Below are 17,008 nucleotides of genomic sequence, written 5' to 3' on the forward strand. Positions count from 1 at the left end.
TGAAATGTTTCGAACATGCACAACCATTCTGCCCTAATTTAGGGTCCTTGCCTATGATGGGGGTGAAGCTTTTTTAATTGGCTTCTTAATATAATTACAAGCAATTATAAATGCTACAGAGTATCATATTTTCCAAGATTGAAGCTATTAGAATTTGATTCTTTTATCATACTCATTCGTTTTTCAAGTATGAATTAAGTTAAAACTCAGTAATATAGAATTTCCTTTGCTCTTTAATTGCATTTACTTTATAGTTATATGCTTATCAATGTAGAAATCTAACAACAATCAATATTTTCAATTATCTTGTAGTAAATTATGAAGCTTGATATTTTAAAAATATAAATCTAAAGTCATTAGTGTTAAGTTGACACTTGAAGTTTTTGTTAACTTTCAACTTCACGTATATTAGCTTTCTAATTTGTTTGTAGTAAATCATTTTCCTCAATATGTTTTTTTTTTACTTGATAAGATGAAGGACTTTACTAAGTCGGAACCCCTCACGAGTTAATCCCACCCGAGTTAGCGGGCTAGACAATTTAAAAGAGCGGAGGAAAGCTGAAAAGGAAAGGAAATCCCACTCCTTAAATTGTCACTTAAATATATAATCTCACTTTAATACCAAGTATAAAACTACAAATTTAACCAAATAACTGCATGCAAGTCTACAAATTAAATCAACGTACATGTGTGAAGTTTACAAATGCCGCCTATGTTTCGGATCAGAGTACAATCTAAAAGAGTAAATACAATATACATACTAAAGTGAGGGAACCATGTTATATCACTTACAAATTACAGAAACAAATATTCTAGATAACTAACGTACAAATGCATCAGAGAAAGGGAAGAGACAAAAAGAACCTGTAATTGATGCAATGCATTGATTATAGCCATGGCTATGTAGTATATAACTCATCTCAGATTCCTTGGGACTAGATGTGCATGAAAATCATGCTGATAGATTAAAAAATAGTTCGCGTTTATAATTATTTTCCGAATTTGGATCTTAAATACAGTCAGAAATTGACTAATACTTCAAATGAATAACGTACGTTTCCAGTATTCACCCATACTATCCACAAAAAAAAATCAGCTTCAATGACAATCAAAGGATCAAAACACAATAACAGCAACAAAACCAAAAACGAAGGAGTCAAACTTATATGGCCAGAAGATGATCATGGACTTACTGGAAGCTCCAAACTTAACTCAGCAAAAATTTAAAGAAAAAAAAAGGCTTTGGATATCATTATTCATCAAATGCTTGGGCACCCGAAATTTAAGGGCAAACCCTGTACAAATTTAATCTAGAGGGCTGTGAAAGAAATGTTATACAGCGCAAATAACCGCAGGAATGCTACATATTGTACAAAAGAGGAGAAAAAGACTACCCTATAGGCTGAGAACTTCATCCGCAATAATTTACCTGGAGATGAGAGGAAAGTATTATGAGAAAGACTTACATAACTCGATAAAATAAATACTGAGTATTTGAAACAAGAACAGATAGATTTTGCTAACCTCATTCGCTAATTTCTATACTACGTCATGTGTATTCTAACCTTAAAAAAAAAACCCTAATTTCATACAGGAATTTCCAGGATTTTTTTTTAGTATTCTCAGACAATGTCTGACTGATGAACAGATTTGCAGTATTCCCATGACATAACCAGCAATTAACATTAATACAATCAAATCAGCTCTAAATTTATGGATCACCAACTTTTTAAGGCTTCTCATGTTGGTTAAAGCAACTAGTCCATGCCTCATGCTGATTGTCTTCTTATAACCAATTGACAAAAGCAATCACTTCAGACACTCAGAAACTACCTAAACCACATCACCCAGAGTTCCAGACTAATATTTTGCAAATGTACAACAATGCTTAGATGCTACATCCAAACGCACCATGCACTCTCAGTTATGTTCCTTTTTCCATGTTCATTATAGTGAAACTTACAATGTTACTGAATTTAAATAATTCTTAAGGAAATGAAAAGTATACAAGTTCATTCAAAAGAAAACCATTACAAGGTATAATACCATGTATTCTTTTATTTTTATATATATAACTGTAATTAATAAAATTCAGTGTCTCCACTACCCCCCCCCCCCCCCACCCAAAAAAAAAAAAAAAAAAAAAAACAGACAAAGCCTATCCAATCTCTAAAAACAATCAAATACAACTTGATTCAAAAGAAAACCATTACAAGGTATAATACCTGAAGACATATGAGCTGTATGCCACGAAAGGTCCTGAAAGCATCAGGTACAACATTAATCAACATCCAATCAGCTAGCGTTGGGGCAAAAAGCTCGTCTCGTCTCATCATAGAACCAACTGCAAGACATTGGCACATAATTACAAATGTAGCATAACACTTCAAAGATACAAGGAAAAAAAAAATTCCAATCAACATTCCTTTTTTTGTTTTTTTGGTTTTTTTTTTTTTTGGGGGAGGGGGGGGGGGGGGGGGTTAGGGACTTCAGTTGGAAGGAACCACTGCTTTGGTACTTTTATCCACTTGTTTATCAGCTCCCCAAATTCTTTGTATCTTTCTTGTCCTTCTGCATAGCATTTCTTTCTTACTAATTTCATTCCTAATTCGTCTTGGGATATGTACGACCCAGGATAAAACTATTACGGCACAGATAAATGTATACATTACGTAATCCATGTACTTCATTGGTAGATGTCTCATATGATGAAAACACACATATCTATGCTCATAACTATTAGAAAAACCTGAATGCCTACAACCAGGAAACACTACCTAACATTTTTTATTTAAATTCAATACAAGTAACAGCATCAGTTAACTGATACATGTTTGCACCAGAAAAAAGTTAGGTTGTACATAGTTACGACGAACCTTGGTTGACATCCAGAAGAAGAAAAAAAGGTACCCCGTTACGACAACCTAGTACGAAATCTCTCTTTCTCAACAGACAAATCACACACATCCAATAATTCCAATATTGCCACAAATTTAACATTTACAGCCATAAATAACTAAACACACATACTTGCGTATAAAAACTGGCTGCTTCTGGTCATTCATTGGAGAGCCTTGATCACTTTTTTCAGCGTCTTCTCCAAACTTCCTGAATGGAAGGACTTCACATGGGCCTTGAACTAAACCCGCCAGCACCTTGCTATCATGAGTAGACTCATAGACCTACCAGAAACATACATGGCAAATCCACCGTCATAACCCAAATTTCATACTTGCAAAGTTGCAATGGCCAACATCATTCTAGATGTTGTATAATTATATATCAGACTTTACTATGACCTTTATAAAGTCAAAAGGAGAAAATGATAACAAATTTTCTATATAAAATATGTTTTTTTTTTTTTTTTTTTTTTTTTTATAAAAAGTACCTCATTGTTTTGAGGAGCACCCGGGCGGCCAACCTCCTCTGGCAAGTCATCAGGAAAGTAACACCTATGGACAACAAGCCATTTCGAACCAGTTTGAATATCCTCCCACATGTCCTGAAGCATAATAGAAACATCATTATACGGCCAAAACATGATTTAGCTAAATAGGTGTATGAAAATTACGGATCAAATATAACCTTGTATTTTAAAAGTTGAGTAAAAATAGCATTCTACACAAGAAGCTAAATGGCATCAAGATGTTGATGTGGATAACATTTACCTGGAGCTTTACAGGTATCAATTTGCCATTTTTAGAACGGAGGAGGACATAAGTCTGCAATTGATATACCATTCCATTGATGCGACAAGACCGAAAAAACTTCTTTTCATCTACGACTCTATCTGCGTCACCAACCCAGTCAGCTTTATGCAAGCAACTCTCTGAAGTGTCAGTAAACTCCTTAGCAAGGTCACTAATCCTCTCCATCTCAACCAGATTTTTCTGCGCAGCATCTATTTCATCGCTATTATCAATGTCACGCTGGGGGGATTCAATTACGCCATTGCTGTCACTGTGTTGATGTAGTGAAGTTTCAACACTATCTAACACTTTTTGATCAACATTGTTTTGATTGCTTGATGTTATTAAGTCATCAAGTTTGTTATTTGCTTGAGGTATGGCTGGAAATTTGGGATGTGCCTCAGACATCAACCTATCTTCAGAAGAAGATTTTTCAGATTTCACCTGCAGGGAAGGTTTATCACTAGAAGGTTCATTTGATGTTGATAAAGAGGGATCTGCTGCAGTTTCTGTCGTGTTGTTTGAGCAATTTTTTGACCTAGGTTCATCTTCCTTCAAGCCTTTCGATATGCCCTTTCCATCAATCTCACTCCCACGTCGCAGGATTGACTCAGACGATGGTTCAACAACTTTAATAGCCTTAGAGTGCGCTTTAGAATCTTGGCTTCCATTTGTCGTTGCATTTGGCTGATTCACCTGAGTGTGTGGTTTAAAATCTTGGATTCTGTCTATCATTGCATTTGGTTGGTTCATCTGAGAGTGTGTTTTAAAATCTTGAAATCTGTCAATAACTGCATTTGGCTGATTCACCTTCTCATCCAAGGATCCCGCCTTTCTCTCGGAAGGCAATTGAACTCCAGTTGTGTTCGAAAGGACTTTTGGTACATTCATATTTCTGGTAACACGGCCATATTTAGGAGGAAACGGTTTCCCATGGCTCATTGTCAAGCACCTAGGACAATGCCATTCTCCTCTAGGAATGCTTTTTGCATTGTGTGATTGAAGACATCCCATATGGAAACCCTTCTCACAAGCATCACAAACCACCATATTTTCAACCTCGTTGATAGCTAGCTTGCAGAACTGACATATTAATGTCCTGTTCATATAATCCCTTGAAGGAGGAGTCCACACAGAACGTGGAGGAGGCTTTGGGTTCAGAAACTTCTGCACTATCCTAGACACCTCAAGATGGTGATTGACAGCAGGAGTATGAACAAATGGCATACCCTGAACTGGGTGATGCATAGTAGGCAGAGCTCCAGGAACCGAGTGACTGACGATGACCCCTGGCATGTGACCAACAGCTGATTGTGATGTCACTTGTGGACCACTTAAACTGACATGAATGTCAGATCTTGCAGGCAGTTGAGCTGGTACCACATTCTTTGTTCCAACATTAACCTGCATTGGAGGTTGAGGTCGCAGGTGTACAGGAGTAGTCCTCACCATATGTTGATTAGTTGCAGAGCTCACTGAGAAATAGAAAGTATATATGTATAAGTTTGCAGCTATTCAACAACCTCTACATGAATTAAGGTACTAAAATTACTACAATAGATTGAAGTTCACATAATCTGCAAAAAAAAAAAAAAAAAAAAAAAAAAAGAAAAAAAAAAAAAGTTCACATAATCTATAACCGTGACATATGAACAATTATACAATTAAATGAGAAATGCTGGAAATAACAAATAAAATAAAATCACCATGAATCAAATGATATCTAGAGCATTGTGGCAAACTAACAAGGTAAGCTTAAGCAGCAAAGTAAAAGGCACAAAGTAGTGTATGCATAATCATTATAGCATGAGAAATCAAAATATGAGGTTTGAAGAGAGAAAAAGTGAGGTTTGAAGAGAGAAATAAATAAACAACGTGAATTGTGAACTTCCTAATTGAAGCCTAAGGGAGCCAAAACTTCGTTTATAAAGTGGCAAAACCATAGATAAATCAACAAAAATGTCCAATCAATATGGCATCCTAGTAATTATATCAACAATCTATATGTAACAAAAAGTTGTTGATTAATTTATAGTTTTGCCATTTGATGTGATAAACTTGTACTTCCTCAGGAAGCCTCTTTGCTAAGTCAATCCCTGTTACAGGAAGAAACCCCCTTCAGCGCTTTGTTTCTAGCACTATTATTGTGTCAAAAACTTACAAAACCTTTCTAAGAAATGAAGCGCCTTCTAAACTATAGCTCATCATATGTGTACATATCAGGTACCAGAACAACCAGCAGCTGCACAGGATTTCAGGTTACTTTGGCAGGTGATAATACTTAAGACCTTATTTCAACAAAGGTAAAAAAAAAAAAAAAAAAAAAAAAAAAGGGGACCTATATTCTCTACATGGGGATATTAATAATTAAAAAAAAAAAAAAAACTTTCTTAATGCCACAAGCACGCACACACATACACACACCCTAAGATAAAAATCTAATACATCTAGAAAATTGCGTGTACACTTAGGATGATTATAACACATTGCTGTATAGTGCACGTTCATGAAGTATCAAATAAAGCAATCCTTTGTATCTTACAAACTTGATGTCATTTATATGAATAATGCCCCTGGCCAATAATGTGACTCATAGTAAAACAAGGGTATATAATGGTGTAAGAACCATATTATGATACAATGGGCAATCATCCTATCAATTATTTTCTTAATCAATGTCTAGTAGTACGAAAACAGGTGACTGGTGCTTCAAAAAAAAAGAACAATTTTTTAATTTATTTCTCTTGTGGTTAGTGAATTTTGATCAGTTATTAGGACTCAGTAATATCTCAGTAACCTTAAAATTCAGTAATTGTTAAGGCACTAAATGAAAACTGATAACCAATGTATAATACATTCAGTAAAACAAAAGAACCCAAAAATTCAGTAAAACAGACACATTCAAACCATTACACTGTAAGATACATCTCAATAAAAATGTGCAATTGTCCTTATAACTGAGCAAAACTCACTAACCACAAGAGAACCTTTAAAAAACCATAATTACTGAATATGTCATAATTATTAAGATTATACATCTGTAAAAGGCAACTAAATGAAATCTGATGCCACAATAGAAAATAATTTATTACACCTATAGTTTCAGCAACAAATGCTTAATATTATGCATTTTTATAGAAATGTAAACAGCCAATAAAAAAAATTAAAGCACTTAGAACAAGTCAATAGCAGCAGTATGACTAGGCAACTAGCTCATCATGCAATCATGACTCAACACATCTAACAAAGAAGGAAAAGAGTTATAAATAAAATCGAACTTTATCAGAATAGATGGGCAACGGCAAATAACAAACCTGGAACATGAGGCAAAGATTGCCCATTCGGTCTGACGTCAAGTCTTATGTGAGCTCTATCAAGTCTAGGAGGCATCACAGACGTCGGATCCCTTCCCATATTATTTGGAACTGAAGAAACAACTGGAGGGCGAGCTTCAGTGGCAGAAGGGTGTTTCCGCACGGGCATAGAAGCTGCAGAAGAAACACTAGCAACAGTAGTAGGAGGTTGAAATGCTCCTGTGGACACAGGCACATGACCCACTTTATCAGAAGGGAACCCACGGACAGCGGAAGTTGGTCCACGATTCTCACCAACAGCCCCAGTAGCAGTTTGCACTCTCTGAGATGAAAATGTAGAAGGCTGTGCAGCAAACGCCTTGGATTCTTCCATCTACAATATATATCAAAGGAACAGAGAGTAGTCTGATCAGGGCTAATAGGTCTGCAACTTTGCATGCATGACAGATTTAACTATCCTCACTGGGCTATCTCAAAGAACATAGCATTAGTAATAAAAATAAACAATATAAACAGAATAGAACTATCAGGTCAAGCAATTCCAAATTATATTTACCAGCACAGCCTACTACACAACATGAGCAAAAAGACAGTTGCATTCTTATCCTGAACTGGGAATAAAAAATCCTACTCCTTCATAATCTAATACTAAAACCAAAACCGTAGTATTTATCATAGACCACACAAAAAGCCAAACAAAACTGTCAATGATTATTTTTCCTATCAAAAACAGCACATGCTACTCAGAACTATAATGTCAAACAAACAGGCAAAGCTAATAGCAACCACAGATTGACACTCAGCAAGATTGATTTTTCATATTAAAGCTTTAATGACAAGTTCTAGATTCCAGGGACCGAGCAGACCCAAACAGACAAGTAAATACCTCTACATTTAAAGCCGAATAGCTCTCAGGTTGGCCTCAGTAGTCAGTACTCAACATAACTAATGGCTCGTTTGGTACGAGGTAATCAAAATGCAACTTAAATTAAGTAACTAAATTTAAATATGCCTGAATATATATGTTTTCACAAGTTTGGGGTAAAGAGTTAAGAGTATGGTTTCTCATATTACTGAATAAATCATCAAGTATATAGACTAGACATAACCTAGTCAATCTCGGTGATTAGGAAACAATCATAACACCTTACCTCTCCAGAACTTAAATCCTAAATAAGTAAATATCCTAGAGATATCCTAATTAACCCAATATCAATATGAAAAAGGCAATATATCACACAAATATATTTTCCTGTATTGAGTATATTTCATATCACTAACAAGTACAAGTACAATGAATCAATATCTCTAAAACCTCATATTTTAACGGACAATAAATGTCACGATCATGTCAAACAAAGGTCAAAGTGGTGTGTGTGAATAATGCATAGGTCAAACAAGGGCATTTAATTTGAAACGGACGGAGTAATAAACAAATGCAACAATAACAATAAGTTATGTGGGGCATTGCCAAGTAAATTAGCATAAAGAATGTAAATTTACACACAAATGTACTAATAAAACACCCTATCGAGCAAACACGAAATTTATCAAATTTAAACCTAATGCTTTAATCAAAGCTTTGGTCACATAGATTCAATTATTTTTAAATGATCTACATTGTCCTCCTCCAACCTTTAAATCAAACAAGTAGCACCCTTCTTTCTCAGATTCAGCATAAATTACAACATTAATTCAATAGCAAACTTAAATAAATCACTAGCAAGTATAAAAACAAAACCAAAAAAACTCAAATTCATAAAATAACGATGAACAAAAACCTCACCCTGCGCTTACTAAGAGCAATCTTATCCGAAATCGAGATCTTTGGAGGACGAAACCCTACATTTCGATCCTTCAATCGATTAAGCCCTAAATCTTCAATCACAGCACCAAAAGCTTCGGTAGGAAGAATATCTTTAGGAGCCAATTCCTCACACATTGACACAACCTTACCCCTAGCTTCCGCCATCATCGCCTTCTCCGCAACCGTCGGATCTCTTCCAGCTCTCATCCTTCCTAAAGCAGACAACACAAGCACAATCTCCGCCACTCTCTTCATCTCCACAACATCCTTCTTCCTCCTCTTCGCCGTCACCAATTCACCACCACCACCACATCCGCCGCCGTCAATCGCAACCTCGACCTCCATCGCTCGCTTCACACCACCGCCACCGCCGCCGCCGATGTCGCCGGAAATCGGCAAACAATCATCCATAAGACAAAGAAAGCGCGAGAAACAAAGGTCGAAGTACCTGCAATGGAGAAAAAAACAAGCAAAGAGAGAGATAAGCCGCCATTGAAGGAAGAGGAGAGAGAAAGTGAGAGGTGAGGAAACCCTAGAGAGAGAAAGTGAGAGGAAGGAGGAGAGAGAAAGAGAGGGAAAAACTCAAAAAAGAGGAAGAAGAAAGACGTTAATAAAATTGAGAAATTAAAAATAAAGAATCGAGCAAAAATAAAACCTTATTTTGGCGGGTAAAATTGATATTATGAGAGGAATTTGTAGTACTAGTATAATTGTCTGGAAAAATTGAAGGAGAGATTGGTAGTAGTATTTGATTACTGAACCAAAAACGAAGAAGAGAGAGAAAAAAAGGCAGGTGAGTTGAAAACTGATGAGAGAGAAACTTAATTTAGGGGTTTTTTTTATTTTTATATTTATTTATTGATTTATTTCTTTGGACTTTGTTTTATTTCTCTTGGGTTTTAGTTTGAGTTGGATTGGTGTTTCTTGCAAGCCCATCTTTGAAAGGCTGGCCTTTTTTATACAGAGTCGTAATATTTTTTTTTATTTTTATTTTTATTTTTTTTTTACTTTTTTTTTTTTTTTTTTTTTTTTTTTGGTGTTTGTGTGTGGGCTTGTCTGGTAATTAGCTAATAGCTGGTTTGACTAGCTGATTATGATTAGCAGATTGTGTAAAAATGTTTGGTAATTAGCTGTTAATTGTTAGTTGTTTTAGTGTATTTAATAGAAAAAAAGCTAATTGTACAATAAGCTAATTTTAAAAAGCTCTTATAATGAGTTTTTTCTAAAAGAGTTTTTTGAGCCCAAAAAGCTCTTTTAATACGCTCTTTTATATATATATATATATATATATATATATATATATATATATTTAAGGAGCTCTTTTAATAAGCTATTTACCAAACACCCAAATTAGCTTTTTAAATTAGTCAAATATCTAATTGGACAAAATAAGCTAAAAGCTCTTCACCAAACACACCCTTCTCCCACCCCGATTCACCCTTTAGTCTAATCCGGATTTGGGGTTCAGTTATGGATGATAAACCGAGAATAAATTCTCAATTATAACTGGATATCTCTTTATATTTCTGCTATCTTTATTGGTTTAATGATTGTTTTTTTATTTGTTATTATTATTAATATTTTTTTTATGACATTCATTATAACAAACTTTTCATTTGATTTGTTATGAGAATTATTGGAAATAACTATTGAAATTTCCAAAATATCCTTTTAACTAATGTTCTTCATTTCTTTCATTAAGGGCAAACTTGCCTTTAACTAGTAGAAATATACCCTTCAATAATAATAATCCCTCCCCTTGTAAGCAGACCTTGTGGGGGTGTTTGGTAAGTTGGAATGTGGGATGGAGAATGGGAGTTTTGAATCCCATTTATAACAAAATCCCATGGTTTTTTTTTTTTTTTTTTTTTTTTTTTTTTTTTTTTTTGCATGAACAATTGAATTCCAATGCCACAACTTTTCTCCAAGGAGTTAAGCCCTGTTTTTATTTCTTCAAAATGCAATTTGGCGCTTAGCCATCAAGTTTCCATGAAAGGAGCTTCATGTGGAAAACACGGAAATGTTCGGTTCTAACAATGTCTGTTCAACATAGCACACAAAAAATGAATTAAGGTGAAAAAAAGGGATACTTCGTATTAACAAAAGAACGAGTACAGACGACTTCTCTGATTTATTGATTTTACAATACAGAAATATCCAACCAGGAGAAGGAAATTACAGATACAAAAAGTTACAATAGGGACAACGACACAATGGATACTGAAGTATATTTCACATGAACAAACGGAAAGAAAACATGTCTCTAAAGCTATGTTTTGCCAGAAGCTGATCTTCAGTAAATGCGACATTGCTACAAACAGTAACTACAGAATCAGAGTAGACAATCTCTGCATCTTGAAGAGTGAAGCCATGGATCAGTGGCAAAGGAAATCCTTTTATCAAGCGTGTGTTCAATTGTGGCAGTAGCACATCTTTTAGCACCTCTGCGATTACTGGCTGCAATATAGTGCCCATATAATAGTTAAACGATACATAACGTTATAAGTTATAACTGTCTTACTCTCTTAGACATAGTTGGAGATATATTTAAGAGCAAGGTTCTCCATTATATCATCTTTGGTACCAATAATCCTATCCTCGTATGAATCTCACCAAGTCACCATACTAGAAAACCACAAATCCGAGGTAATTAAGAGTGAAGTAATAAACCAGACATCTAGAGAGGTAAAACTAGGATTACATTAAAAATTATATTACAAAGACAATAAAGTTTTTAGATCATTGCTTAGATTTCGATAAATTATTATAATTTATATTGATCATGTTTCATTTTTTTTAACTTGTGCATTCACACAAAAGCTAGTAGAGTAGTAGTGATGTTATTTCTAATCTAAACTCTCCCAATAAATTAAGCAAGGGCATACTAGGAAAAATTCAATCATAAACCATACTATAAAAGACGTGACAACTTTTTCAGACATCCAACAATAATACAAGTGACCATTAAATTTAGACACTATGTTTTGAATCCAAACATATTACAAGAAACCTTTATACAACTATTCAAGTATGACCTAAATGTTCTTGTAGGTGTCGAATTTCCCTGTAATTGGCTAAGTACATTTTAGGTTTTCTTATTCTTTATCTGGTCTTTCAAATGTAATCTTACTTCCCTCCCGGGTCCATGATTTTTAACACTAAGGACATTAAGTACTAATAGGACATCTCTTATCTTCCCTTAGCTTCCACTGCCCTCGGCTTCTTAAATGTACAAACATGAGGGATCGGTGACTTCCCCTCCTCTCTTTTTTTTTATTTTTTTTATTTTTTTTATTTTTTTTATTTTTATTTTGAAAAGATCCCCTCCTCTCTTAAGCATCCTCAATTTCCCAAACCCAGTACTCAGGAAAAGCTTTTTGCGTAAAACATAACATCATATTGTAATTTTTTTATATTAACGAAAAAATAACAGCATAAGGTTTCTGTCTTTGACCAGATTGCTAACAGATTCACCATTACTCTTGCATGCAGGCTATGGGAGCAGAGGGCATACCTCAATTACATCAATCTGCAGATCACCAATTTTACTCCATTTAGCTGACAAATTAAACTTATCCAGTTCAATGCTGCCTGTCAGGTTATTTCCTGAGATTACAACGGAACCTGAAGAACTAATTACCTGCATCATAAATTTGCAAGTTTAGCCCATTAAATGTGTGCTGAAAAGATTATGTCTAAGATTTAGATTTCAGAAATAAGTATTATATGGTATGTTTCAAATCATGTCATGCTAGTTAAGAGAGGAAGGACAAGTAGTTCAGCAGAAAATTCAAAATATTCCTTGGTTGGCACTAATACTGGCAAAGATGTATGTAATCTAAGGCACCACATTAGCTATATAAATAAACTTACCACAGATCCACAAGCAATTGGCACCGCTCCCCCATCACTCACAACATTAATTGTTATTTCTGCATTGATAGTTGCTTCCATTTCATCATCAAACACGTGCACATACGGAGGAGAAGCCACTGATAAGTCCAAAGCCATTTTGGCATTGGGATATTGCTCATAAAGTTGGGGTACAACTTCTTTCCACTCGCTAGTATTCAAAAGAGACTGATCTGGTATTTTGTCAACTCTCCACTCCATAAGACCTGCCTAACTACAGAAAAATGTAGTTAATTTCGGCCCTACATCACATGCTGCAAGGGAGTTGAGCAAGATGGTTTGACACAGTGAACTGGTAAAGTCTGTAGTATTCAGCTTGTTACAAGTGTGCAAGCCAAATATATTAGAAAATGGAAACTAGAAGAGCTCAATCATATATCTGCAATGCTAAGAGATGAGTTCTTGAGTTTATCATAGATTGTAGCTTTGCCTTCCAAATGTGTTTTTTGCAAAGATGAGCGATACGTAATATTTCATAGTTTTTAAATAGAAAAACTACATCCTCAAGGCACAATTCAATATACATTTCATTAATGCTTTTGTGTTATTTATTGTTTAATAATTCACAAAAAAAAAAAAAAAAAAAAAAAAAAAAAAAAAAAAAAAAAAAACCAAGCATAACTAACCAATATTGACAAGAGGTTAGTAATGAAGTTTATTATAAACAGCATGCCTTGGCAACAGAAAGGTATCAAGATTAACTCATAATGGGACCCAGAGGAACGAGAGACGAAAATATCAAGCCAAAAAGACTTACATTGAAATACACTAAAGCTGCAGAGTTGAAAACATCTTCATGCAATGACATTGCTATCATCTTAGCAGGGGTAAAGCATGGAACTGAAGTTTGTAATATGCGGTGCTGATGTGGGGTGGCCAGAGCTCCATTCCTTGGAATAAATAACCCATTTATCACAAAACCAATGGAAGAATCACTTAAGGTCGGATCTCCAACAAAGGTAACATTTAACGCAGAAGAATCATCCACTTTTATTTTTGTAGGAAGAGACTGCAACAAGGAACCAATCTTTGAGATCCCTTCATTAAGTTTCTTTACAATAGCATTCTCAACTGCTGATTCGATATGGTTACTAAAGGCATCCACCACCCTGCGAGTTAAGCATCACATGCAGTCATGCACTCTGTTAAAACCATTCTATGAACAGTTCAGGGACTTCAAGGCCACAATATTTGGAGTCTTATTTGAGAAGTAATAGCTCATGAATTATAAATAAATAAATTAATTAAAGTGAGATACCGAGTTAAGATCTTAAGTACAAGATCTTAAAACCATACCCTTGATACAGCCATGACGCTCCACCATCTAACTGAATATCGATGTCATCTACGTCACATCTACTATCCAGGAGGGACAACTTAAGACCACCACCTTGGTTCTCCAAGCTTAACTTTAAGCCCGCCTCCATATCTTGAACCTTTGGAAAAGTAACATTCATCAATTACTTTTCACGAGAACTGATAATAGAGAATAAATTTTTTTTTAAAAAAAATAAATAAATCCTTCATAGGACTCTGTAAAAATACAATTCCATATATCCTAGTATCAACTTATAGAGGTAGGTAATGATTGATCAACATTATATTCCTTTTTCCGCAAAGATCATAACTTGTACATTCAGTCATTGACTAGGAATCTACTAAGATATATTTTTAATTTGCTTTGATTCGATTGGACTAATAACACAAGTCAGATATCATCTACTATGTTTAAACCATTCAACATCAAGATCAATCAGGAAATCTAGTTAAGAAGAAATTGATCCATTTGCAACATATGCTTCCGCGTATATGACAGTATCTAGACAAAAAAAATTGAACAAGTAGATAAAGCAAACAATATGACGGCTCCTCAAAATCTTGTGGAAAAAAAATGACCGAGTTCACCTTAAAACCTTCGACAACATATTTTTCTGTACCTTGTAAAAGAAACTATGTCCACACACACAACGCAACACAGCAGCAGCAACATAAGCAGGATTTTCATGAAATCATGTGTATAAATTTTTTATACTACGTATTATATCACCTCCAAACAGTCTAAAGCAGCTAGGAAGACTGCTCTCTAGAGATTCCCAGGAAGCAACGAACAGTCAATTTCATCTTCCCAATTAAACAAACTTGACAATGGCTACTAGTAAAGTCAAAACCAAACTTTCGCCTTCTTTGCAGTCCAGCCAATTCAATTGAGTTTTTGATAATACAACAGTCCCTAGCATTCCATTAATACAACTACATTCCAACAAAGATTAATCTTTGCTTTTGTCTATATCATACCTGATCCCTCATTCCCTCCAACAGAGGAAGCTACAGATAGGCCTACAGTTTCTAATATTCATCAATCAATCTTGATCAATCAGGAAAGATAGTTAAGAAATACTCAATCCATTTGCAAATTTCGCTCATCTGACAGTAATCTAGACAAAAAATATGAACAAGAAGAAAATAACAAACAATGTTACAAGTTCTCCTTAAACCTACTAATCAGGCTCTCCAAAATATAGCAAGAAGAATGCCCTAGTTTTCTCTTTAAACCTGCTGCAACATACTCTGTAAGACGCATCATCACTACAAGTCAAGTGAATCATCACTCATCACTCATCACTCATCACTCATCACTCATTCCCTCTTAGCTAACATATGCTCCGAATGCTTACTCTTGTAACTTGTGAAGGAAACCATATCCACACACAAATCACCACAGCACCAACAACATAAGTAGGATTTTCGCCGAATCATAAGCATACATTCTAACACCAAATCACCTCCAAACAGTCTAAACAGCTGGAAAAACTGCTCTCTACAGATTCTTAATGAACATAAAACAGTCAATTGCAATCTTCTCAAATCAACAAACCTGACAATAGCTATCAGAAAAGTCTAATCCAAGCTTTTTGCCTGCTATGTAGTCCAGCTAAATCGATCAAATATTCATTAATACAACAATTTCTAGCAATCCATTAATACAACTACATTCCAACAAAGACTAATCTTTGCTTTCGTCTATAAATATTTCCCTCCCAAAAAGAGGAAATTGCAAATATGCCTAAAGTTTCATCTAACAGTTAACAGTTACAGTAAAATCATACCGGAATGATAAAATTATAACCGTTATAAACTCGACAACTCTCATCGATTAAACATCATGACATAGTAAAAACAAAAGAAGAGTGATAAAATTTATACCTCAACTGAAGCTTTTCCTTGATCAGAAACTTCAACAAACCAATTCTGGTAAGTATACTTCCAATCCATACTTAAATTAGCAGTTGCTTTTGAAGCTTTGATTCTAATTTCATCATCACCCACTTCAACATTTGATGAAAGAACATCAATATGATAAATTATTATGTTGGAAAGAACAATTTTGACTCTTCCCACAAGTAAAATTCTTACAGTTCTCTCAATTGGGGGAAGTTCAAGTGGGGTTAGAGAAGAAATTGCTTTATCAGTCAATAAATCTTTGAGAAAATCAAGACCCTTTTCTGAAATTGATACAGAAATAAACCCATCTTGTTTTAATTGTAATTGGGCATTTGAAATTATGCAAATTAGTGAAAAAAATATGAAGAATTTTTTGAAAAGAGTTTGAGCTGCCATTGAAGAGTGAATGATGCAATTGAAAACTCAAATTTGAGAGTGATTTTGTTTTTGGGTAGGATTAATGCAGAAGAGAGTTTTGGATTTATTAGCTAAGGAGGAATCTGAATTTATTTGACACAATCGTAATCAGTACGTTTTATGGGTTTGGTTTGAAGTTTGAACAATGAATGACGGTGCAAATAATAGATTTGACATCCAGGGAAAATATGTAAATACACAAATGGTTTGATTTATTATGCCTTTCACAAGTTGCACACAATGGGCCGGAGTTACTTGATTATAATTACTTGATCGGTGGTTACTCGATCAACGTTTATTTTTCTAGGGTTACTCAGTTGGTCAATAATTACTTGATCAGGGTTACTCATTTATTAGTGTTTTGGTATGTGTCAGCTTGCTGTATAATGTGACTTATCACATCAAATAAGCGTAACACTGATCGGGTAACCCATGACCGCTGAGTAATCCATAAGCAACCCATTAATCCCAACTGTACAACCTCTGATTGACCAAATAATCCTTAACAAGGTAAATTCTCGTCGCTTGAGTAACTCATGACCGAATAACTCCGACCACATTGTGTGACCAGCCACATATGAAAATTTATAATATACTATTATATTTAGGTCAAAAAATATATGCACAATATTCGATAAAATTAAAAA

At 34.7% G+C, this 17,008-nt stretch overlaps 2 protein-coding genes across 2 annotated transcripts; both read right to left on the bottom strand.

Moving 5' to 3' along the window:
* Positions 1 to 1,178: 1,178 nt before the first annotated feature.
* LOC145629423 (uncharacterized) lies at positions 1,179 to 9,619 on the bottom strand. Its single transcript, XM_081682020.1, has 8 exons — positions 9,466 to 9,619; positions 8,790 to 9,258; positions 7,004 to 7,376; positions 3,669 to 5,164; positions 3,389 to 3,502; positions 3,031 to 3,182; positions 2,226 to 2,344; positions 1,179 to 1,429 (listed from the first exon to the last, which is right to left on the bottom strand). The coding sequence occupies exons 2-7, from the start codon at positions 9,219 to 9,221 to the stop codon at positions 2,296 to 2,298; spliced, it is 2,616 nt and encodes an 871-aa protein (XP_081538146.1). The 5' UTR covers positions 9,222 to 9,258; positions 9,466 to 9,619; the 3' UTR covers positions 1,179 to 1,429; positions 2,226 to 2,295.
* Positions 9,620 to 10,878: 1,259 nt separating this feature from the next.
* On the bottom strand, positions 10,879 to 16,499 carry LOC145627409 (putative BPI/LBP family protein At1g04970). Its single transcript, XM_081679803.1, has 6 exons — positions 15,927 to 16,499; positions 14,019 to 14,158; positions 13,480 to 13,831; positions 12,684 to 12,932; positions 12,325 to 12,450; positions 10,879 to 11,267 (listed from the first exon to the last, which is right to left on the bottom strand). Exons 1-6 carry the CDS (start codon positions 16,338 to 16,340, stop codon positions 11,043 to 11,045), a joined length of 1,506 nt encoding a protein of 501 aa, XP_081535929.1. The 5' UTR covers positions 16,341 to 16,499; the 3' UTR covers positions 10,879 to 11,042.
* Between the last annotated feature and the right edge of the window lie 509 nt (positions 16,500 to 17,008).

This window comes from Chenopodium album, chromosome 4 (genome assembly GCF_948465745.1).
Source record: "Chenopodium album chromosome 4, dcCheAlbu1.1, whole genome shotgun sequence".
NCBI lineage: Eukaryota > Viridiplantae > Streptophyta > Magnoliopsida > Caryophyllales > Amaranthaceae > Chenopodium > Chenopodium album.

Bases quoted from the DNA above. Each gene is read 5' to 3' on its own strand.
- LOC145629423 (XM_081682020.1), bottom strand. From the start codon at position 9,221: ATGGATGATTGTTTGCCGATTTCCGGCGACATCGGCGGCGGCGGTGGC. The intron at 7,377-8,789 runs GTGAGGTTTTTG...TATATATTGTAG, and splicing joins TTGCTCTTAGTAAGCGCAGG to ATGGAAGAATCCAAGGCGTT. The intron at 2,345-3,030 runs GTATGTGTGTTT...AATGTCTTGCAG, and splicing joins CAGCCAGTTTTTATACGCAA to TTGGTTCTATGATGAGACGA.
- LOC145627409 (XM_081679803.1), bottom strand. From the start codon at position 16,340: ATGGCAGCTCAAACTCTTTTCAAAAAATTCTTCATATTTTTTTCACTA. The intron at 13,832-14,018 runs GTATGGTTTTAA...CTTAACTCGCAG, and splicing joins GCGTCATGGCTGTATCAAGG to GGTGGTGGATGCCTTTAGTA. The intron at 12,451-12,683 runs GTAAGTTTATTT...TTTATGATGCAG, and splicing joins CAATTGCTTGTGGATCTGTG to GTAATTAGTTCTTCAGGTTC.